The sequence below is a fragment of the Cyprinodon tularosa genome, unplaced genomic scaffold, assembly GCF_016077235.1.
Source record: "Cyprinodon tularosa strain WSP-4 unplaced genomic scaffold, ASM1607723v1 ctg8, whole genome shotgun sequence".
Classification (NCBI taxonomy): Eukaryota; Metazoa; Chordata; class Actinopteri; order Cyprinodontiformes; family Cyprinodontidae; genus Cyprinodon; species Cyprinodon tularosa.
The window spans coordinates 1,154,587-1,177,631 of record NW_024039562.1 but is presented as its reverse complement, the minus strand read 5'-3'; the positions used below and the strand labels follow the sequence as shown (position 1 = coordinate 1,177,631).

Below are 23,045 nucleotides of genomic sequence, written 5' to 3'. Positions count from 1 at the left end.
TCACAGGCCATGTTGGTGTCACATGATTGTACAGTAGATATTAGGCACATTAACCTAAGAAACCTAAACAGCTAGAACATGAATAATTTAGACACACTGAGCCTTGCTTCAAAGAGATATTATTATTATTTTCTTTTACATGCAATGCCACATTTCAAAAAACTCATCCCAAATTTTTTGGTGGTGCAATAGTGTGGGAGATCATTTTTTTGCACACTTTGGGTCACTAAGTATTAGCTGAGGTTTTTAAATGGCACAGCCAAAGTTACTCTTAATGCTGACCATATCCATTACTTTATAAACCTTGTGTTTCCATCTTCTGATGATTGCGACCAGTGGGAAAAGATACCATCTAAAAATTCAAATGATCCCAAACCAGATTCAACATGAAAACGTGTTCATAGTAGCCTAGTCACAAGATGTAAATCTAATAGGATATGTTTGGGATATAGTGAAATGAATAGATTGTAAAATGAATGTGCAGCTGGCAATTTCAGAGCTACCGAGTGAGTCTTTCTTTCTTTCTTTCTTTCTTTCTTTCTTTCTTTCTTTCTTTCTTTCTTTCTTTCTTTCTTTCTTTCTTTCTTTCTTTCTTTCTTTCTTTCTTTCTTTCTTTCTTTCTTTCTTTCTTTCTTTCTTTCTTTCTTTCTTTCTTTCTTTCTGTGAAGTAAAACAAGACATGTACAATTTTTCTGACAGTACAGGTCCTTCTGAAAATACTAGCATATTTTGATAAAGTTACATTTTTTTCCATAATGTAATGATAAAACTTGAACATATATAGGTTGACCTTTTTGTATTAAGAATCTTTTTTATTTTTGGTTTTATGAAATATGCTTATTTTGTGTGATAGGAATTTGGGGTTTTCATGAGCTGTATGCCAAAACCATCCTTAAGACAATAAAATACCTGAAATATTTCATTTAGTGTACAGTGAATGTAAAATATTTGATGTTCAGCTTTTATAATTACATTATGGAAAAGAATGAACTTTATCACAACATGTTAATATTTTGAGAAGGACCTGTATATTGGTACCAAAGTCTTGTAATAAGTGAGGTGGTTCATGCCATAGGAACTTTGAGAGCTCACTGTTTTGGACCAAGCTGAAACCAAAGAAATTACCTGAATTTTATTTTCTAGAATTATATTTTTGTCATCATAAGGTAATAGAATAACTCTGCTTGGAAACAAAAATTAAAACCTTTTTGGCGTATTTGTTTTAGGGATGTGGCGCCATCTTGTGGCTATCTTTTAATACATTTGACGCAAATGTTTGTTTTTTTCTTTTTAATCAACGAAAAGTAAAGAGCCACCGCATCAAAAAAACAAGCGTGAACAGGTAAAAAATGATTTCCTTGCTACTATTTCAAGAAACGGATACTAGGCGGAGTTACAATGGTAGCTAGTCAGTCTGACCTGTTGGGGGCGCTCTTTTCACCCAGACCCAGCAATAGGGAGCGGAAGTTAAACTGTTGTTCATCCGCCAGTGCAGCATCTTCGCAAACGAAACGATGGCTAGCAATGCTGGGAAACAAACCTCTAAAATTGTCACCAAATCATCTGCGGGGGGCTCTGCTGCTGCAGGGGCCGGTGGAGGACCCCCTGTTATCCCCCTTGCTTCTCCGCTGATGGGAAAAAAGAAGAAACCGTTCTTGGGGATGCCGGCCCCGTTGGGCTATGTCCCCGGTTTGGGCAGAGGGTGAGCTAAATTAGCGCTAAGGAGCTAGCTCAAGTACTTATGCTGCTATGTAGTTACATAAAACGTTATTTTTGAAACATATGATGTAGTAATGTTGACTATTATGTGTACTTTTTTCATCTGATGAAGACTTTTTCGTTATCATAACAAATCCGACCGATATATATATATATATAATTTTTTTTATTTTATTTCACTACCTCATTCGCTTCTAAGGTTTAAAGTTGGTTACAATAAGCTTAAAACAATATTGTAAATGAGCTAATTTACGTGAAAATGTCGTACTTACATAAATATGTCCAGTAATTTGATCTACTGTCTTGTTTAGTCCGAATTGAAATGACCTAGATCCAGTTATACTTAAATAATAATACAAAATCTATTCATTTACCACAAGTCGTTTAAAAGTCTACAGGTTACAAGTATTTATCTTATGATTGTGCAATTTAAACATCAATAAATGTCTTTGAACAGGCCACTTACACTAGGTTTAAAAATGTTTTTATTTTTAACAGGCAGAAATATGATCCTAAAAACAGAACAGTTGACATCATGCAGGCATTTTATTTAACCAAAATGTTTAAAAAAATGATTTCATATCATGCTTTTTGCACTAGCCACCTTTGTTTTTATTATTTGACAGCTGGAAGGTATTAATCTGTATCTGTGTTCTAGTGCTACTGGTTTCACCACACGGTCAGATATCGGTCCGGCTCGTGATGCAAATGATCCAGTGGATGATCGTCATGCACCTCCAGGGAAGAGGACGGTTGGGGACCAGATGAAAAAGAATCAGGATGATGATGACGAAGACCTGAACGACACCAACTATGATGAGGTTTTTGTGGCTAAATTGTTTGGTTTAGACTTTATTACCCTATTTGAATAATTCATTATTGAAATTTAAGATGGCTCCACAGTGATTAGTTTACTTCAGTGGCAAACTGTTCCTGTAATTACTTTCTCATGTTTTATTCCCACAGTTTAATGGGTATGCAGGTAGCTTGTTCTCAAGTGGGCCTTATGAGAAGGATGATGAGGAAGCAGATGCTATATATGCTGCTCTGGACAAGAGGATGGATGAAAGACGCAAAGAGAGAAGGTCACTTCTGAAAAATGACAAAATACTCTCACTAAGAAAAATGTGCCAATATGTCCCTAACGTTTATGGCTTTGATTGCATTTACAGGGAACTGAGAGAAAAAGAAGAAATTGAGAAATACCGTATGGAGCGACCGAAAATCCAGCAACAGTTCTCAGATCTAAAGGTGAGAAAACATTTGACATACATTTTTTATAAAATATTCAGAGGTATATTCAGAAATATTCATATAAGTTCAGAGTGACTAAGGAAGGTTCAATAGGAAATACATAAATATAGCATTAAATTAATAGGTTTAAATCTATAAATAAATGTACCATCAAATGATAAATATACTATTTATTTATTTAATATGTCTTTAAATAATTAAATGTACCATTAAAATTTGAAATATAAAGTTAAATAAATAGACATGCCAATAAATAAGACATTTCTTATTTTTAAGAATTAATTTGTTTTTAAAATACATTTTATTATTTCACTAAAGTTATTTATTAATGGCATCTTCGCAGTCAGGTGATCATGAAAACCTTTAAACTGGCAACTAGAGCTGAAATAATTAATTGGATTTATGGGGATTAAATGATTATTGAAATAGCTAACTTAGTAATTGATTAATCGTTGACGGGAGTATAGAGACTCTAGATGACAGAGGAACCCACTCAGAGCAGTAATTATACCATAATAAAACACCCAGAAACACTTAGCATTAAAGATAAAAACCCCTTTTTAGTCCGTCAATATGCTCTGTCCAGAACTCCTCAAGTGGACTAGCTTTAGGTTCCCCAGGTTTAAATTCAGACCAAAATTGTCTTTAAGGAACTTTTAGCTATACGATTATTAATTGATCAATCAACAGATTAATAGATTATCAAAATAATCATTAGTTGCAGCACTACTTTCAACTTCACCCCTCAAACTCAGAGTGAAGGATTATGTCTGCTTCTCACTAGGATAAGACAGCTTCTCTCTTTCAACATTTTTGCTGGAAAAGTTTAAGATAATTTCTAAAACGTGTTGCATTTGTTTACACGGTAGGTAAGCAACTATTACCAGTAGTTAGGTTAATAAATAGTTTATATGAGAGTGTGATCTGGTTCTATTCAGTGGGCGGGGCTAACATTGATTCTGCAGAAGCTTGTGGGAGATCCAATCACACCAGACCATAGCATGCCTTCTCTAAAGTTCATTAGATATACTTCAGACCAAACAAGGGATATAGAGACTGGACTTGTTGCTCACTCAATGGGCTATAAATAAATATATAAAATGTAACATTGTCTAGAAATTATTTTCACCTTTTTCAGCAATAATATCGACTTTAGAGTAATAAAAACAAAAAGAACTGAGGGGAAGTTGCCCTATCTTACTCAGTTAGAAGCAGCCAAGGGGTTTCTATGGAAGCGGCCCTAGTTCCGCCTCCTTGAGTTTGTTAGACATACAACAATTAAATTAATTCATGTTGTTCTTCAGTGTAGAAACATACAATAATTTATTAAATCACTTCTTAATTCACTTCTTCAAATGAAATTATTATATTTAATTGTGACCCATATAATTAATCATATATCTGTAAAATGAAATCTGCATTTATTTTCAGTTTTAATAAATTCAAGGCACATTTAGATAATTATTTCAAGTTATTTAATTATTGTACCGTTGCACTCATCACACTTCATAGATGACAGGCTACAGAAAGCAGTGTTGCACTTATTTTGTTGTAGTGGTCCAATTGCTTTTCTAGTGAAATATGGCAGCTAGAAGTTCTGTTTTTAAATTTATGATTTAAATAAAAAAAAGTTTAAAATGACAGTTACAACATCTGTCTGGACTAAAACCGATATGTTGACATTATTGTTTTGCATGTCACTATAATCTTATGTGTGTTTAATAAGATGCTGTTACAAAGAAAATACTACACTTGTTCTCCCAGCACTTTAAAAAAGGGGAAAAAAAGAGAAAATGTTCATAATAAAACCTAATTTTACAGCAGAATTGATTTTACCTTTCATTTTTAATTGTCATTTCTTTAGTTAAGTTTATCTGAGGGTAACACAGTGCAACTCCATCCTTTCGCTCATTATTTATATGCTTTTGTGAATACGTGGCCTCTGGTATTTGTAACCTTTTTTTTCTCCAGTTTTATCTTTTTCCCCCTTAGCTCTGTTGTTTTATTTTATCTTTATCTTTTTTGGGATATGAAATCCTCGAGTGACAATTTTGGTTTATTTTGCCCTTAATTTGTAGAGGAAATACAGCTATTCTACAGTCTTACTTGTTTGGATGTTCTTTACCGGCAGTGATAGAGCTGATAACCACAATAGGCATTTTAGCACAAGATTTCCTTTGTTCATTTTCTTAATTTATCCCCAGAGAAAACTGGCCGAGGTGTCGGAGGAGGAATGGCTGAGCATCCCTGAAGTTGGAGATGCACGGAACAAGCGTCAAAGGAATCCTCGCCATGAGAAGCTGACTCCTGTCCCTGACAGCTTCTTCTCCAAACATCTGAAGACCGGGGAAAATCACACCTCTGTGGATCCTTTGCAGGGGGTCAGTATTAATGAAAATACGCATACTCTCAAATAAAAGGTGTCACTGATGATGTGTTGTAATTTCAATCAGCTCCAGCAGGAGTCAGGAGATCTCAGTGAAAACTGCACAGTTAGTGTTATTTGCAATGCTTTAAAAGAGACATCCACAGATTGTAATGATAAAATATTCATTTTTGAATAAATCATAAAAAGGTAGCATTGGCTAGTTGGTTCCTGCATGTGCCTTTTTTAATACCTTACTATGTAGAAATACAAACAAAAACCCACTTTGTTGATAAAAAACTTCTTTTAACACTGAATTCTACGTTTCTCATGTCATGTAGATATGCTCTACAAAAGTATTCCTACTAATGTTTCTGTTCATTATTACTGCTTTCTGTCTTTGCTAGCTTGGAGGTCTGAACACACCGTATCCAGGAAGTATGACCCCGGGTCTAATGACTCCAGGGACAGGAGAGCTGGATATGAGGAAAATTGGCCAGGCCAGGAACACGCTCATGGATATGAGGCTCAGTCAGGTGAGCTTACATTCACCTGATGTCATCCTGTCCCTGCCCTGCTGATTTGAGATCTATTATTATTATTTTCTGTTCTTGTTGACCCTACAGGTTTCAGATTCAGTCAGTGGACAAACTGTTGTTGATCCCAAGGGTTACCTTACAGATCTTAACTCTATGATTCCCACCTATGGGGGAGACATCAGGTAGAGAGCAGCTCATAACAGCAACTGATTAAACTTAATTAATTTGAAAAAGACTTCAGTTTGTATCTTCTTTTTTGCTCCAGTGACATTAAAAAGGCTCGTCTGCTGCTGAAATCAGTGAGGGAGACCAACCCACACCATCCACCGGCCTGGATTGCTTCTGCTAGGCTGGAAGAAGTGACAGGCAAGCTGCAGGTGGCCAGAAACTTGATCATGAAAGGCACAGAGATGTGTCCAAAGGTGAATACTAAATTGATTGGAAAAAAGATGGATCTTGCATTAAAAGGTGACAAACCTATATAGTTGCATCAATAAGATAAATGATGTTTCACTGGTTACATATTTTTCATTCAGTAACTAGTTGAGACAAGCTAAGACTTGACATTGCTGCTTTAGAAAAGAAGTTTAGTTCTACTGCCCGTTTCTCCAAAGACCAGTTTTTCTGATCTGCTTTTCAACCAGAGTGAAGATGTGTGGCTGGAGGCTGCAAGGCTCCAACCTGGTGACACTGCTAAAGCTGTAGTCGCTCAGGCCGTGCGCCACCTACCGCAGTCCGTCCGCATCTACATCAGAGCGGCTGAGCTGGAGACAGACATCAGAGCCAAGAAACGAGTCCTCAGGAAGGGTAAGGTTACTCTTTATTTATCCTGAAGTGAAAAAAAAATAATCAAACTCACTCTGCCCAATTAGGTTCCTCCATTTTCTGCTTTCATTGTTGTGTGATGAAGCAGTTGTTTTGGAAATATGTTGTTGTTATGAGGTTCATGTGAGGAACCTGACTATGAGGTCCTGACTATGCTTTTGTGTGAATGAGTTTAATTCTGGTGCCAAGAGAAAGACACTAATTTCTGAAGGGCTAAAATTCAAGGCCAGTCTCAATCTGTTGATTGTCTCATAAAATGGCCCACACAAAGCTATCAGAGTAACGTTTGGCAGCTGTGTTGCTGGCTTGTCTTCAAGGCCAGGCCCCGCATTCAGCCATGGTGTCAATGCCCCAACACACACTTGCACGCACAGGCACACATGCACCAGTGTTTCCCAGCAGCATACTCCACTGACAGAGATGGATCGAAGTTGTCTCTGAGGAGGAACTTACTCCGCCTCTACATGTTTGAATGCCTCTGTTCTACTTTCCCCTATTATGTACTTGATACTTCTTTTTCTGCTTCCCACCCAGCTTGACTACAAATGCTCAATACAAACTGCTTTCACACTTGAGTTGCTTTTTAGATTTGGTGATATGACAGCAAATCAGTGTGTGAGTTTAATTTCCTGAAGGTACATGTGTGACTCACATCTCTAACATGTTTGATTTGAAGTTCATTACATTGTCTCAAAATTTTAGTATGATTAGTTGTAGATTCAAATACCATCTGCTATGGTTGATTAAATAATCAAGTCTTAAAGTTCCCATTAAATGATATTTTGTCATTTATACGACAGTAACTAACTCTAGTTGCATACAAAGTTTTTCTGAAGGATCCCCTCATTTTGCTTTTTGCTCAGTTTTTTAGTAAATAAAGCCATTTGTGTCTATTTACAATAACAGCAGAGGTGTGATATTGTGCATGTGTGCAGGGGGTAAACCAGGAAGTGGCCTGCTGATGGCAGTTAGCTCCTCCCACAGAAGTGTGAAAACTATAAATGAATGTCTAAGATCCAGTGGGATAACACTCAAACATATATTTTTAAGGGATGAGATATGAGCAGGATACAATATGAATGTATTAAATCACTGAAGCAGAAGCTTTTTTTTCAAGATAATTTTTTTTTAATAATCATATAATGTGGCTCGGCACCTTAAAGCTTTTGGGGTTATACATTTTGGTTTAAGTTACATTCAAAGGTAAACACTACTCATCTGACTGGATGAGGGAAGTTCACCTTAATCTGTAGTAATGTAAAAGTTACTGTTTTCCTACATTTGACACAGCAAAGTAATTTTGTTTTTATAAAGTGCAATAAAAACCCTTAGAGTACAAAGTGCTGTACAGTGCAATAAACAACAAGAAAAGAATTATAAGAACTAAAAACAAGAAATAGAAGCTAAAATAAAAGATTCATCCAAAGAACATTTGTGGGATAAATAATAATAAAAACAACCATTTAGTCATAAATAAACAGTAACAAAGTCCACAGTGAATAAATGGGTCTTAAGAGAAGTCTGATGTGGGAGGGCCGGTCATTCCATAACTTGGACCCCAACACAACCAAGATCCAATCCTTTCTTAGATCTGGTACACTCAGTCAGCTGATCAGCACACGCAAGACTTGTAGGGTGTGTGGGAAAAAAAAAACAAAAAAGTAAACATTTAAAAATCAAATGACATTTTTTTTTAAGCCGTCAGAAGTGCCTTGGCATCAAATACAAGAATTTCCAAAATCTAATATAATCAGATTTTCTTTTGCCAGTTCAAAGATGTGCTGCTGAATTTTATGTCCTCTTCAAATGACTGATAATAGAATTATTAATCCCAGCATTAAAGGGTGTAATACTAGTCAAGCTGAGTGGTAATAAAGGCATGGATACTACTTCAAAGAAATTGTCTCGGATGGAAAAAAGATCATCCTTTCATTGCCTTTATCTGGCTATTAAATCTAAAGCTTCTGTTAATTTTGACTTCTAAATTTATGGATATATATCCTGGATTTATATCCAGGAAACTAGAGGTGTAGGGCAAACTGAAAACCTTTACCTCAATTGACTCCTAATTAAAACTCAAAGGTCGCCCAAGCCCAAAGATCATCAAGGCAGTCCAGTAAGTGTTAGTCTAAGGAGGCACCCTCTTTGTGAGGAGGCAGGTAAATCTGTGCGTCATCCACATAATGATGAAGATGTATAACAAACAAGGCAGAGAGGAAACAGGTTAAGAGAAAATAGACGTAGGACTGAGCCCCGAGGAACTCCACCTGAGACAATAGGACCTAAACCACTTCAGAGCCACACTGCTCAATCGCACCCTCTGCTCTAAACATGTTAGTTGTAAAGCTACAGGAATAACACAGTTACCAGAATTAGAAGCTAAACAAATTTAAAGATCTGAAAATGATAGACTCATTGTTTTGCAAAGTTTTAAATCCTGACTGGAACAATTTCAATAATGTTACGTTGTTCTGAAAAGTCTTTGACTGAAAATGTATTTTTATCAAAGGCCTTTGACATAAAAAGCTGTTTAGCAACTGGTATGAAATTACCCAATACTGTGGGATTCAAATAGTTTTTTTTTTATTAGTTGTTGCACCACATCATCTGTGTTGCAGGGAGGAAACCAAAGGTTAAGCGTCTTTTTTTTAATTGCAAGGACATATGGCTCAGCAGCTTTAAAATGGGGAAGAAATCCTCTTTAAAGTGTAACTTGCCCCAAAATCCACCCCTTTTTTTTTTTACATTTAAGCCGTACGAACTGGGTTGACGGTGTGTCGTCTTACTCAGTGTGGCTGGTGAATTTACCTATTGGTACAAACTAGACATGCTGGCACACGCCTACATCACAGGTACATGTGTTCCATCATCATAGTCCCGTGTTTGGGTATTAAAACAACTCACTCAAACTTGCACCTCCATGGCGAGTCATCTTGTTCCCCGCTGCCTCGGCAGCATCGACCATGAGCATCGCAGAGTCAGCGCCTTGAAGCATGTGATCTGGACAGCTATCTTTTGCAGCCGGGACTTTGGCTTAAATGTTTTAAAGGTCGCAGGGGGGAGGAAAGCAGACGAAGAGGTCATGCATGGAATGTATAAAAGAGTCCTTTTTAGACTTAAAAAAAAAGAATATCGTCAAGGATGGCAGAATCCTCTAAATGAAACTCGAGGGATTCTGAGATTAAAAAGAACCCTTTGCTTATGCAAAAGAAGGTCAGAGAAATGTTTACTTTTTGTAATCCTTCTTTCATTAAGGCAGAAACGCTCTTTGATTAAGTTGTCTGACTGAATGAAGATCTGTCTTTTAAAAGATTGATGCCAATATAGCCATGTTCACATGTGTACACTGTTTAATATGTTGTGTTCATACTTGTCTTCCCCAGCTTTAGAGAATGTATCAAAGTCAGTTCGTTTGTGGAAGGCAGCTGTTGAGCTTGAGGAGCCAGAAGACGCCAGGATCATGCTGAGCAGAGCTGTTGAGTGTTGCCCTACAAGTGTGGAGGTATGTTTAAAAGAAAACATCCTAGCACCATAAAATACTTGATTTCCAAATGGTCTCACTCAAATCAACTGATTTCTCAGCTTAATCTGCCTGACTTGTTAATTGAACACACATTGCAGATGTTGTACAGCAGTCTTCAGAGTGGCTACTGTTAGTGAATGAAACGACTTAACTATGTGTGAAGGGTTTGGAAAAGAAAAACTTTTAAAGAACTATAAATGGAAGCTTCATAATACCACTGTCAATACCAGCATCTCCGTTTTAATTTGCCTCTACAGGACCTAGCCACTAGGGCTGCAACAACGAATCGATAAAATCGATAAAAATCGACTTTTAAAAGCGTTGGCAACGAATTTAATCATCGATTAGTTGTGTCGCGCGATTAATGCGTCATCCGCCGCCGCCGTCATCCGGGGGAAGAAAAAAAAAAATATGGCGGAGCGAGTCAGCGCAGCAGTTGCAGTGTTGCCAACTCAGCGACTTTTCAGACCCCTCCAGCGACTATTTTTCAAAAAAGCGACTAGCGACAAATCTGGCGACTTTTTACGGTGTCACTGGCGGCTTTTGCCTGCCGTGGGGGGCCTCCCCCATCCCAACCCCTTTCTCCCTCTCCCACAGGAATCCCTCTCAGCGCTGCAGTCAGAGCCGCAGGGTTTTAGTGAGGAGTTTACCCTCAGCGTCCAGACTGCAAATGAAGCGCACATGCGCCGTGATTGACGGCGCTAATTGATCACAATAATTAAAATAGCCTGCGCTTTGTAAAGTGAAAAAAGTCGTAACATGCAACTTTTGTAAAAACAAATGAACATGGCACGGAAGCACCACTGTTATGACGCAGCACCTGAAAAGAAAACACGTTGGAGCCTTCAATGGCAGTGAGGAGAGCAGATCAGCAGGATGAGTAACCATGTTTGTTTCGTTTTAAAGTGGGGAAACGTAACGTTAGTTTCTCAGGTAGCTCATCTGATGCTTTCCTTACCGTGTTAGTAGGTTACAGACAGTGATAAGGTTGGCTACTTATTTTACTTTTAATTTCATTTGAATTAGCTTAAGCAGCATTTATATGTTCTTTATAAATAAATTAGCTTGCAAATTATGAGGGCAAGGCTTTTAAAGTTTAAATCTTCTGGCAAAGATAAAGTAAAGAAGATCCTGCAATTTATGGAAGTAAAGCAGAATAAAATCCAGCAAGATCAGTAATATGTCAATTAATTATCTGCCACATTCCCATGTAAATATCTGTCTTTGGAGGATGTGTTTTTTTTTATCACCCCTAGTTCTCTCATTTTTATTCCAAATACAATTTATAATTTGAATCACAGGGCTATTTTTATCTCTATGGTTCAGTATTTTCTCAAGTAGCAACTTTAACTGTTATACTTTCCTGTCTTAAAAGGCAGAACTCTTCTAGTCTAAAAAAAAAAACTCATTTGTTAAAATGGGGGGGCCTATTGTTTGAACCCCTTAGGGGCTTTTAAAAACAAAAATGTCTTTTTTTGCGCTTTATGAAACAAAGTAGCCTATATTTCTCATGTAAGTTTGCGTAGTTTTAACACAAACATTTATTTTTCATATTGCACCAGTACAGTTAATGAGCAGCCTGTACTCGTGTGCTTGTTTGTTCTGTCTAAAATGTTTATCTTGGAATAAAGAGGTTAATATAAAAAATATTTTTTGTCCGATTCATCGATTAATCGAAAAAATAATCGGCCGATTCATCGATTTTTAAAATAATCGTTAGTTGCAGCCCTACTAGCCACATTTCCCCAGATTTTAACATGTAATTCATTTTTTTTCATTAGCTTTGGCTGGCTCTGGCTCGTTTAGAAACATACGAGAACGCACGGCGCGTCTTGAATAAAGCTCGAGAAAATATCCCCACCGATCGCCACATCTGGATCACTGCTGCCAAGTTGGAGGAGGCCAACGGCAACACTCAGATGGTGGAGAAGATCATCGACAGAGCCATCACGTCTCTACGGGCCAACGGTGTGGAAATCAACAGAGAGCAGTGGATACAGGTCTGTTGGCCACAATATACGTCTAATGAAACGCAGGGCTTTGATTTGATTTGCTTTTTAATAATATATATATAAATTTAATCATTTATATATATATATATATATATATATATATATATATATAAATTATTATTATTTTTTTTTTGTTTCTCGTACCCTAAGGACCTTTTACAATGTCCAACTGTCCCTCAGTTCAAAGTACCGGTAATAGAAAATATACTCATATTTTAGGCTGTTAACGTTGATTAAGTTGAAATAGATCTCTATACGTTTTTTTATTTCTTTTAATTGCATCAACTTAAAAACTAGTTTTCCTTCGAAACTCCAGACTACCATGTCAGAATTTGGTGAAAAATATCCTGACTGCTCCTTTAAACCTTGGAGAGGAACTCTGCCATGCTTGGATTCATTTTGATTTGACTGTAAGCCAGGATATTGGCTAAGTGCTTCTCTTCCACTTTATCTGAAAGCAAATGAATGTGCCAGCTCACTGAGTGATATTTCTATTCAGCCTTAGTTATTTGGCAATCACAGACTGTTGAATATCTTTTCCTGTAATAACTGGCCTTTTATGTCTTGCTGCTTTTTTTTGTGAACTTTAACTGGCAGAAAAATAACCTTTTTTTTTTTTGGTCAGTCAGCATCTTACCTTGTAATCCTCCCCTCTTACAGTAATCATGTGGGAATAGTCTATAAAGACAGATTTATTAAGTAAAACTGTAAGTCATCTACGAGGATGTTAATCAGTAACCAGAGTTTATCCCAGGATATCGGATATCTCTGTCTTGTAACACTTGTTCTGCTCAGACCAGGTGTGTAAATATTCCCTCCTAGATTTCCTAATAATTCCATTCTGATTACTAGATTAAAATGGGTGCCAGGAGTTCATGCCTTTAGTTTTTGAACATTCTTCCCTTTTCACCCAGAAGCGTTTCTCCATCTAAATGTTTCTACTTGTCCTGCAGGACGCAGAAGAGTGTGACAAAGCCGGCAGCGTGGCGACCTGCCAAGCTGTGATAAGGGCTGTCATAGGGATCGGCATCGAGGAGGAAGATCGCAAACATACGTGGATGGAGGATTCAGACAGTGTGCGTTTTTTATCTTCTATCTATCTTTTATATCAAGCATCTTAACTTTAAACAAAAAAAGATGTCTGGTATTTACAAAAAACTCATAATCAGTGTGAAGTCTGTTTAATGTGGAGTTTTAGTGATTTTTTTTTTTTTTTTTTTGAGGGGGAGATTATTCAGAAAAAAGCTTCACAAAATTTTTGGTGTAAACAGGGTCTGAAATGAACACTCGCCAACTGGGACTAAATTTTTCATTTATGGAGTTAGATTAGAAACTAGAAAATAATTACTTACACAACAGAGCATCATTTACCATAAGGCAAGTAAATATTTGGACCAAAGTTGTGCTTCGGTCACGTCCTTTCATCTTTTATTTTGGCAAGTCTCCCCTCTGTCCCTTTGTTCCTCTTCTGTCTGTTCCTCTCAAGCCAACAGACAGAATGGTGTACAGAAAGCACACCCCCAAAACAACATCACTTAACAATAGCTCAGCTGCAAACAAACTGTGTTGGTATATAGTTGGAGCAACCAAGCCTTCTAAAAGACAACATGCTGATGAGGAGGAAGGCGAGGGAGGATCTGCAGCCCCCAGGGTGATGAAAAAGTTTATTGAAAAAATGGCACTTTCAGTATGACTTTTTGACGACAGCCTCATGAATAATGATGTTGCTAAGCTAATGAGCTGCTCAGTGTGTAGCAAATATACAAAAAATGAAGAGACATGATTAATTCATCACCGGTTTGTCATTATCCATCATTATCCCCCCACTTGGTTCAGGATGCGCCCAAAGAAAGAGTATGGACCTTGCTAACACCTTTAGTAGATGCCAAAGCAATCAACAGCAGGGCCTTTAGAGTCAACATTTTTCACCTCTTTTAAGAGCTACAAATAGGGGCTGAGAAGGATCTCCAACTCCACCACCAGATTCCATGGAGTAGGCAGGGTTTCAGGTGCCACCAAAGGATGTTAGCTGGTTATCTACATGGCATGCTGAATTGGCAGTCAGGAGAGTTATGAAGATCTGTGGTAAATCGAGCCAAAAACATGTCCCATCTATGGACAACCATGGTGATGGCCACACTGAGAGTATGGTTTGTTTGTCCCTGACCTGGAGACCAAGTTATGTATCTAAATCTGTTTGCATTGAAGAAAATCTCCATTGTGTCATCAGTCCACTGTGAACAGATTTTTTTTTCAAATACAGAAAATTAACCTTCCAATAATCATTACCTGCATGCCTATAATGATGGTTGGTAAATCTCTAACCATTTGTTGAGTTTTGTGTCTTTTTTGGGGTTTGAACTTGTTTCCTCTTTGTTCTTTAGTGTGTGGCCCATGGAGCTTTAGAGTGTGCCAGGGCCATTTATGCCCATTCCCTGCAGGTGTTTCCTAGCAAGAAAAGTGTTTGGCTTCGAGCAGCGTATTTTGAGAAGAACCACGGCACCAGGTGATCAGATTTGTTTCCTCCTCTTAGTTTCTGTAGTTTCATAGTTATCTGATTGTCATTTACTTCATAATCTAGTTGTCTCTGCTTTTATTGTCATAATAATACCAACTGCATCTGTGCCTCCATTCACCCCTTTCAGGGAGTCTTTGGAGGCCCTTCTGCAGAGAGCCGTAGCTCACTGCCCCAAAGCAGAGGTCCTGTGGCTGATGGGTGCCAAGTCTAAGTGGCTGGCCAATGACGTCCCAGCTGCAAGAAGTATCCTTGCTCTTGCCTTTCAGGTGAGAACTAAACCAAGCAAAAGTTTCCTTGTAACATTCTGTTGTTGAATTTTTGGTTTCCTGTTCTTCACTCCCTCCTGATCTCACATGCTCTCTTCCTGTCCCCTTACTGTTTAATCTAGGCTAACCCTAACAGTGAGGAGATCTGGCTTGCTGCCGTCAAACTGGAGTCGGAAAACAATGAATACGAAAGAGCACGTCGACTGCTGGCCAAAGCTCGCAGCAGCGCTCCAACAGCACGGGTGCGTTGAGCCAGTATTTGAAAGAGAGTGGGGGAGTAAATAAGAGATATCAGAAGAACTGTCAGAAGGGGGAAAAAATTCTTAACATAACGCATTTTTTCAATAAAGAGCCTCAGTTTAAAATGATTGCCTGTTTTAAAAAAATAAACACTCCTGTATTAACCCTCTGTAGAGCTTTCCAGTGACAAGTTCTTCAGAACTTACCTGATAATATTTCTTAGAAAGGTCCTTTTATTCATTTAGTGATTTTAAAAGCTATTACATAACCAATTAGGAGCTCATAACAATAAGATCATAAAAAAAAAAATTAAATGCTCACTGAAAATCCCCCAAAGATTCGTATAAAAGAATTAAGGAACTCTCAAAGCCTCTCTGAACAAATGTGTCATCAATTTTGAATTTTTAAGAATAACTTATTAGTGATTCATCTCTCATTTGGCTTATACAAACATTCTGTCCTCAGCAAGTTCAGGCTTGCAGCGTTTCTTTACCAAACAGCCAGGAACACTCAGGTTGACAGATGCTCTTAGCTGAGCCCATTAGCTATCACCCTATCTATTTAGCCTGGCTGCATTTCCTTTTGATCCTTCATTGTATGCTCAAAGAACTGACTTTTATTGTTGGCTGTTGTCATTCAGTTGTCAGATGAGGCCTGTTTATGGGTTAACAACTCAGTTGGGTTCTTAGCAAAGATATCTAATTATTTTATGATGTGGTTTTTTTCTGTTTTGTAGCATTTTGTTTATCTATGTCAAGTGTGATAGATGTTCTGTGGAAATGGGAGGGCATTTCATGGGAATGCATCTATCCTTATTTTCTGTCTGAAAATGATCTTTTCTCTGTACTAATCACAGGTATTCATGAAATCAGTGAAACTGGAGTGGGTGTTGGGAAATATAGAAGCTGCACAGGAGTTGTGCACTGAAGCCCTCAAACATTATGAGGACTTCCCCAAGCTGTGGATGATGCGCGGCCAGGTAGAGGAGCAGTGCGAAAACATGGACAAGGCCAGAGAAGCTTACAACCAAGGGGTGAGGCAAAGAAAATTGTTACCATTTATTTCCCCTCTGCTTTTACAAAAAACTGTCTGTCTGATTACAGGGTTTTAAAGGGGTCTTAAAATGTCTCAAATCTGAAAATCAAAATTTTAAGAGATTAAAAAGTCTTAAATGCATTTGATTTATTATGTTTAAGTCCTTTTTTATTAATAGGTCCTAATTATCTTGTAACATTACCTCAGATGCACAATAAAATGCTGGCATGACATGTAGGCGGCTAATCAGCCTGATGGTCCGTGTGTGGAAGTAGAAGTAGTGCTGCTATCGTCATGGGGAAATACAAAGTTAACAACACTTGGCATCAAAGGAACCAGTTTAAGGCTTGGTTAAAGTCCGCCCAAAATAGTGACTTTGTAGCCAAGTGTATGGGCAGTGGAGTCACATTCAAAAAGGCTTTGTTAGCACTGTGAGTGGTCCGAGATAGACGACAGCCTCTAGCTCCGCTGCAGTATTAGTGATGGTACTTCCATGCTGCTCGGAGACATACAAGCTCTGCAACTGCTGTTTAAAACCTCTGAAGCCTTCATATAAGGACCTTCATTACATACATCCGGATTCTCCACAACGCCACTCGTACGGCTCGCTCCAAACAATGTGTGCTGACCCAGACATCGTCAAGTCATTTAAAAGTGGGAAAGATAACACCGTATACAGAACCCACTTTAGACTAGCAGACTTTATCAGGAGAGAACTCACTTCCAAAGTGAATGGACTATTTATCTTCATGTTTGATGAAACTACCAATTCATCAAGTTGAACCAAACAGCTGGACCAACATGTAGGTTTTTGCAAAGGGATTTTTACAGTCCAGATACCTATGAGCCCAGTTCATGGGGCTCATTTCAGCAGTGCAAAGTAAGTAAATTTTGTATTTTTAAGAAACATGCGTACTTCCATATTAATCTTATTTAAGTATTTGGAAAAAATCACTTCTTAAGTAGTAGCTGTCTGATCATAAAATCTGAATGAATATTGAAAAATGACCAATTCAGCTTGAGAAATGACAAATCTATTCTTTACATCAAATTTATGAGCAGATCTTTACATTAGGTAATATATATTTTTTAGGGCAGCCTTAACAAACAGTGTATACTGTTTACTGTATCTTCACTTGACCTCCAAATGGCTTTGAAGGTATATTAGATAAGAAATAAGATGAAGATGATGTTTTTCTTGAACATAAAGTTTTAGTCTTTTTTTTGTACATTTTTGGTTGGGGGGGAAAAAAACCTCAGTTTTGTCTTCAGAACAGTTACACACAGTGGATTAAGATGCTATAATATGTACTCAACTAGAGTATCAATACTTCCTATTATTTAAGTAAGATGAAAATAAATTTAACTTGGTTCTCTGTCTCTGTATATCTATAGTTTATATTGTTGGGAATTTTTTTCTCTCCTGTAGTTGAAGAAATGCCCCCACTCTGTTGCTCTTTGGCTGCTGTTATCCCGTCTGGAGGAGAGAGTTGGCCAGCTGACCAGAGCCAGAGCGATCCTTGAGAAGGCGCGCTTAAAGAACCCACAGTCTCCTGAGCTGTGGTAAGAAAACATGAGTAGGACTGCTTTGTCTGGCTTTCATCTTTAAGGATCACATTTGCCCATAATTTAAACTTGATTTAATAACTGAAAATAAACAAATTGGAGTATTTTGCATCCTTAAGGCAAATTTATTAATTTTTTCTTGTTTTTATTTTTATTTTACATTAATACTGAAAGCCAGATTTCTTAAATAAGAAACATGTTCACCTGAAATTGTCTTTCAAAAAAAAAAAAAATCCCTTTTTCTTTTTTTAACCAGGCTGGAGTCTGTCAGACTTGAATACAGGGCTGGATTGAAGAACATTTCCAACACGCTAATGGCTAAAGCCCTGCAGGAATGCCCTAATTCAGGTATATTTGTTTATATATTTGAATGCTTGTAATGATTCAACTTTTTTTCTTCAAATTTAGGAAAACCAGTTTTGTCAATATTTGTTGAATAAATATATAAATACATATATAATACATTTGCTAAACTATTTTTGCACATTTTAGTTGCATAAGAATTCAGAGTGATGTAAATGACAAAAGACAAAGAAAAGCACATTGTAGTGTCTTAAAGGTGATTGAATAATTAAATAAATGATGGACTGAAAACTTTATTAATAAATCTTATATAGCAAAGTTAAACGCCACTCTAACAAATAAATTTTTAATCTTAATTTAATACTCCATGTTAGTGAAAAAAAATAAATAAATGCTTCTTCTCCGTGTTTGGTTTTGGTTCTCGGTATTCAGCTTGGACTTAAACCAGAAGACCCGGGAGGTCTGGGCAGTTCATACACTGAAAACAAGTCTTTTGTTTTTTTGGGAGCTAAGCAGATTTTGTCTGCAATCGATAATGAACAATATAACCTAACCTTTATTTACTTTGGTCACACATGACCAGTCTTTAAGTACAGAAAATACTAAACCAAAGCAGTCTTAAAATGAAATGTTCACTTCGTTTCCTCTAGAATGTCAAAGTCCCTTGTCAAATTCTTTTTTTCCTTTCTCCATTTTTCTTGGTTAGGCATCCTGTGGGCTGAGGCAGTGTTCTTGGAAGCCAGGCCCCAGAGGAAAACCAAGAGTGTTGACGCTTTGAAAAAGTGTGAACATGATCCTCATGTCTTGCTCGCTGTGGCAAAGTATGACTGCAACTTTTCATCTCTTTGTCCTGTATTCTTCTAAATATTTAATAACTGCCTTAAAATTTCAGCTTTTGGAATTTTCTAATTTTATGAGATTTTTGACTGTTGTCATGTGTAAACTTGTGCAAACCTCAGGCTGTTCTGGAGTGAGCGTAAAATCACCAAAGCCAGAGAGTGGTTCCTCAGGACAGTTAAGATCGAGCCCGACCTGGGAGATGCTTGGGCTCTCTTCTACAAGTTTGAGCTGCAGCACGGCACAGAGGTACTGATCTTGATGAAAGATGGAGTTTTTCTACATTAAAGCTACATTCATCTGTTTAGCACAATAGAGATAAAAAGTACTATGGGCGTGTATTGTAAGAGTTTAACTCAAATGCTCTGCATCCTTCAGGAGCAACAGGAAGAGGTGCGGAAACGATGTGAGAATGCAGAGCCCCGCCATGGAGAGCTGTGGTGTGCCGAGTCCAAACACGTCGCCAACTGGCAGAAGAAGACAGGAGAGATTTTAGCTCTGGTAGCCAGCAGGATCAAAAATACATTCTAAGACTTGAAAGAATCCCTGGAGGACTCTGGAAGTCATCAGCCGAGCCAGGAACAGCTATGGACATGCTTGTTCTCTACCTGGACACACCCAGCTCTCGCAAAACTCATCTTTTTTGGCTTTGTTATTCTACAAAAACATTTTTTTTTCAATCTCAGAGAATGATAATTTAATGTATGTCAGAAATCAAGTTCAAAGTTGTTACTCATCTGAGTACCGCTACGTAATATTCTATAAAAGCTAGAGAGTTTTTGTGAAATCGTCATTGAGTGACTTGGCTCCATGTGGTTTAAGGTCTTTTTTTCCAGACATTTAAGGCTGGTATTATTTTAGGCTTTTGTCATGTTTGTATTTTTTCATAGTAAACACCCTCTCAAATTTACCTAAAAGGCTAAAGGTCTCCTCTGTGTTTTTTGTAGTTCTAAGATGTTCTTTCTGGAGAGCATTATACAGCCACCAAGGAGCAACTGCTGAGATATTTAAATATCAAGAAAAAGGAAAAAAAAAGATTTATAAATGATGGATCATTATGTTTATATATTTAAAATTTAAACTGGCTGGAAAATACACTTGTTATCTTATTAAAATCTATCGAAAATCCTGCCTTAAGGAGTAAATCCTTATATTTAAAGATGCATTATTTAAATTCAGCACTGATGCATCTGTAAGCCTGTAGCTGATTTTCCTGAATTTACTTAGTTCCTGCACTGTGTCTGCTGATGTGACATCAAGCGCCTCTGTTAAATGGGTCTAATCTAGCAAACAATCAAAGCGTTATATTCAAGATGGGGGAGTGATGGGTAGTCTTGGCCTAGTGATTAGAGCAGTGGGCTTGTGCTTGGAGAAGGTTGCAAGACCCAGTTCGATCCCTACAGCCTGCACTCTGGCTCCCTGAGCAAGAAACCGCACACTGCTCCAAAGGCTCCCCACAATGGTGGCCCACTGCTCCCTCAGGTGATAGGACGAATGCTGATGGGAATTTCTCCAGTGTGAGATTAATAAAGTTCAATTATTATGAATTTTGTAACTACTCTTAAGCGACCGGCATCCTTCTTAACTCAGACACCAATGGCAACACCACATAAGGTGGAAAAAAGTAAAAAAATAAAATAGCATAATAAAGAAAGCACAGGATAGAGTGAGCCACACTTAACTATGGGCTTTAAAAATGAAAGTTATGAGTCTAGTCATAAAAACAGACAGGGTGTCTGCCACATGTATTAAAGCTGGTAGTTGGTTCCATGGGAGAAGAGCCTGATGAGTAAAAGATCTGCCTCCCATTCTACTTTTAGAAATTCTAGAAACCACTAGTAACCTGCAGAATGAGAGCAATGTGCTCTGTTAGGAACATAAGGAACGATGCGATCCTTGATAAAAGATGGAGCCTTGTTATTTAGGGCTTTATACCAACCCAAAACCAGAAAAGTTTGCACGTTATGTAAATCGAAAATAAAAACAGAATACAATGACTTGCAAATCTTTTTCAACCCATATTCAGCTGAATACAGTGCAAAGACAACATATTTAATGTTCGAACTGAAAAACTTCATTTTGTTTTGCAAATAACCATTAACTCAGAATTTAATGACAGCAACACATTGCAAAAAAGTTTGCACAAGCATTTTTACCACTGTTATATCGCCTTTCCTTTTAATAACAATCAGTAAACCTTTTGGGAACTGAGGAGACCAATTTTTGCAGCTTTTAGGTGGAATTCTTCCCCATTTTTGCTTGGTGTACAGCTTAAGTTGTTCAACAGTCCAGGGACTCATCGTATTTTACGTTTCATAATGCACCAAACATTTTCAATGGGGGACAGGTCTGGACTGCAGGCACGCCAGGGGAGTACCTGCACTATTTTGGTAGGAAGCCACGCTGTTGTAACAGGTGCAGAACGTGGCTTGGCATTATCTTGCTGAAATAAGCAGGGACGTCCATGAAAAAGACGTCGCTTGGATGGCAGCATATGTCGCTCCAAAACCTGTTTGTACCTTTCAGCATTAATGGTGCTTTCAAAGATGTGTAAGTTACCCATGCCTTGGGCACTAATGCACCCCCATACCATCACAGATGCTGGCTTTTTGAGCTTTGCACCTATAACAGTCCGGATGGTTCTTGTCATCTTTGGTCCGGAGGACAGGACGTCCACAGTTTCCAAAAACAATTTGAAATGTGGACTCATCAGACCACAGAACACTTTTCCGCTTTGCATCAGTCCATCTTAGATGAGCTCGGGCCCAGCAAACCCGGCGGTGCTTCTGGATCTTGTTGATAAATGGCTTTTGCTTTGCATAGTAGAGCTTTAACTTGTACTTAAAGATGTAGCGATGAACTGTAGTTACTGACAGTGTTTTTCTGAAGTATTCATGAGCCCATGTGGTGATATCCTTTACACACTGATGTTGGTTGTTGTTGCAGTACTGCCTGAGGGATCGAAGGTCACGGGCATTCAATGACTGAGCATTTCAAGGAAGCTGCTTTTATACCTAATCATGGCATCCACCTGTTCCCAATTAGCATGTTCACCTGTGGGATATTCCAAATAAGTGTTTGATGAACATTCTTCAAATTCCTCAGTCTTCTTTGTCACTTGTGCCAGCTTTTTTTAAACATGTTGCAGGCATCAAATTCCAAATGAGCTAATATTTGCAAAAGATAACAAAGTTTACCAATTCGAACGTTAAGTTTGTTGTCTTTGTAGTGTATTTAGTTGAGCATAGGTTAAAAATGATTTGGAAGTCATTGTATTCTGTTTTTATTTACGATTTACACAACGTGCCAACTTTTCTGGTTTTGGGTTTTGTACATGAAAAGTTTTTTATATTCTGGATCTAACAGGGGATCTAAGGGAAGCTAAGATAGGAGAAATAGGATCTCTTTAATTCTCACCAGGACTCTGACTGCAGAATGCTGGATCAGTTGAAAGTTTTAAATGTATTTGGTGGACTTCCTGGTAATAAAGAATTACAACAGTCCAGCCTTGTAACAAATGCAGGGAATAGTTTCTCAGCATCATCCCTGGACAAGATATTTCAATTTTTTTTCGCAAAACTCCAGAGATAAAAGAAGCAAATTTATTATAAAAATTAAATGGCAAGTCCTGATCAAAACTAACAATTTGATGCCTTCGAGACATACCTGAAACTTCTGTGTTTCATCGGGATTTACAGACAAATACAGACTAGTATCAGCAGCATAACAACGGAAATGAACCTGATGCTGTCTGATAATTCTACCAATGAAGAAAACTGGCCCTAGTGCAATCATGGAGCTTGACAATGATTTATTAAGTTCAAGAAACTGAAATCTGACATACAAATACGAATTTAACCATTCCAGTTCTGTTACTTTTTTTGTTTTATTCCTACAAAATGTTCAAATTGTGACCGACTGTATGGAATGCTTAATAAACGGCAATAGATTATTTTAGCTAATTACAAATTTATGTTTAAGTAAATGTCGCTCTCTTCATTGATTCTCAGTCTTCATGTATAATTTAAATTTCTAAATACTTG

General features: G+C 37.6%; 1 protein-coding gene across 1 annotated transcript; it reads left to right on the top strand.

The window, feature by feature from the left end:
* The first annotated feature begins 1,465 nt into the window (after positions 1-1,465).
* Positions 1,466-19,919, top strand: prpf6 (PRP6 pre-mRNA processing factor 6 homolog (S. cerevisiae)). The gene is made up of 21 exons (XM_038271474.1): positions 1,466-1,702; positions 2,378-2,540; positions 2,686-2,804; positions 2,892-2,970; positions 5,178-5,354; positions 5,746-5,874; positions 5,965-6,059; positions 6,143-6,299; positions 6,522-6,684; positions 10,086-10,204; positions 12,007-12,225; positions 13,191-13,313; positions 14,622-14,743; positions 14,883-15,021; positions 15,144-15,263; positions 16,118-16,294; positions 17,726-17,859; positions 18,119-18,210; positions 18,872-18,986; positions 19,125-19,251; positions 19,381-19,919. Exons 1-21 carry the CDS (start codon positions 1,515-1,517, stop codon positions 19,531-19,533), a joined length of 2,910 nt encoding a protein of 969 aa, XP_038127402.1. The 5' UTR covers positions 1,466-1,514; the 3' UTR covers positions 19,534-19,919.
* The last annotated feature ends 3,126 nt before the right edge of the window (positions 19,920-23,045 follow it).

Coding starts and splice junctions, on each gene's coding strand:
- prpf6 (XM_038271474.1), top strand. CDS start 1,515: ATGGCTAGCAATGCTGGGAAACAAACCTCTAAAATTGTCACCAAATCA. Junction 5,875..5,964: donor TGGATATGAGGCTCAGTCAG/GTGAGCTTACAT, acceptor TTGACCCTACAG/GTTTCAGATTCAGTCAGTGG. Junction 17,860..18,118: donor CCACAGTCTCCTGAGCTGTG/GTAAGAAAACAT, acceptor TTTTTTAACCAG/GCTGGAGTCTGTCAGACTTG.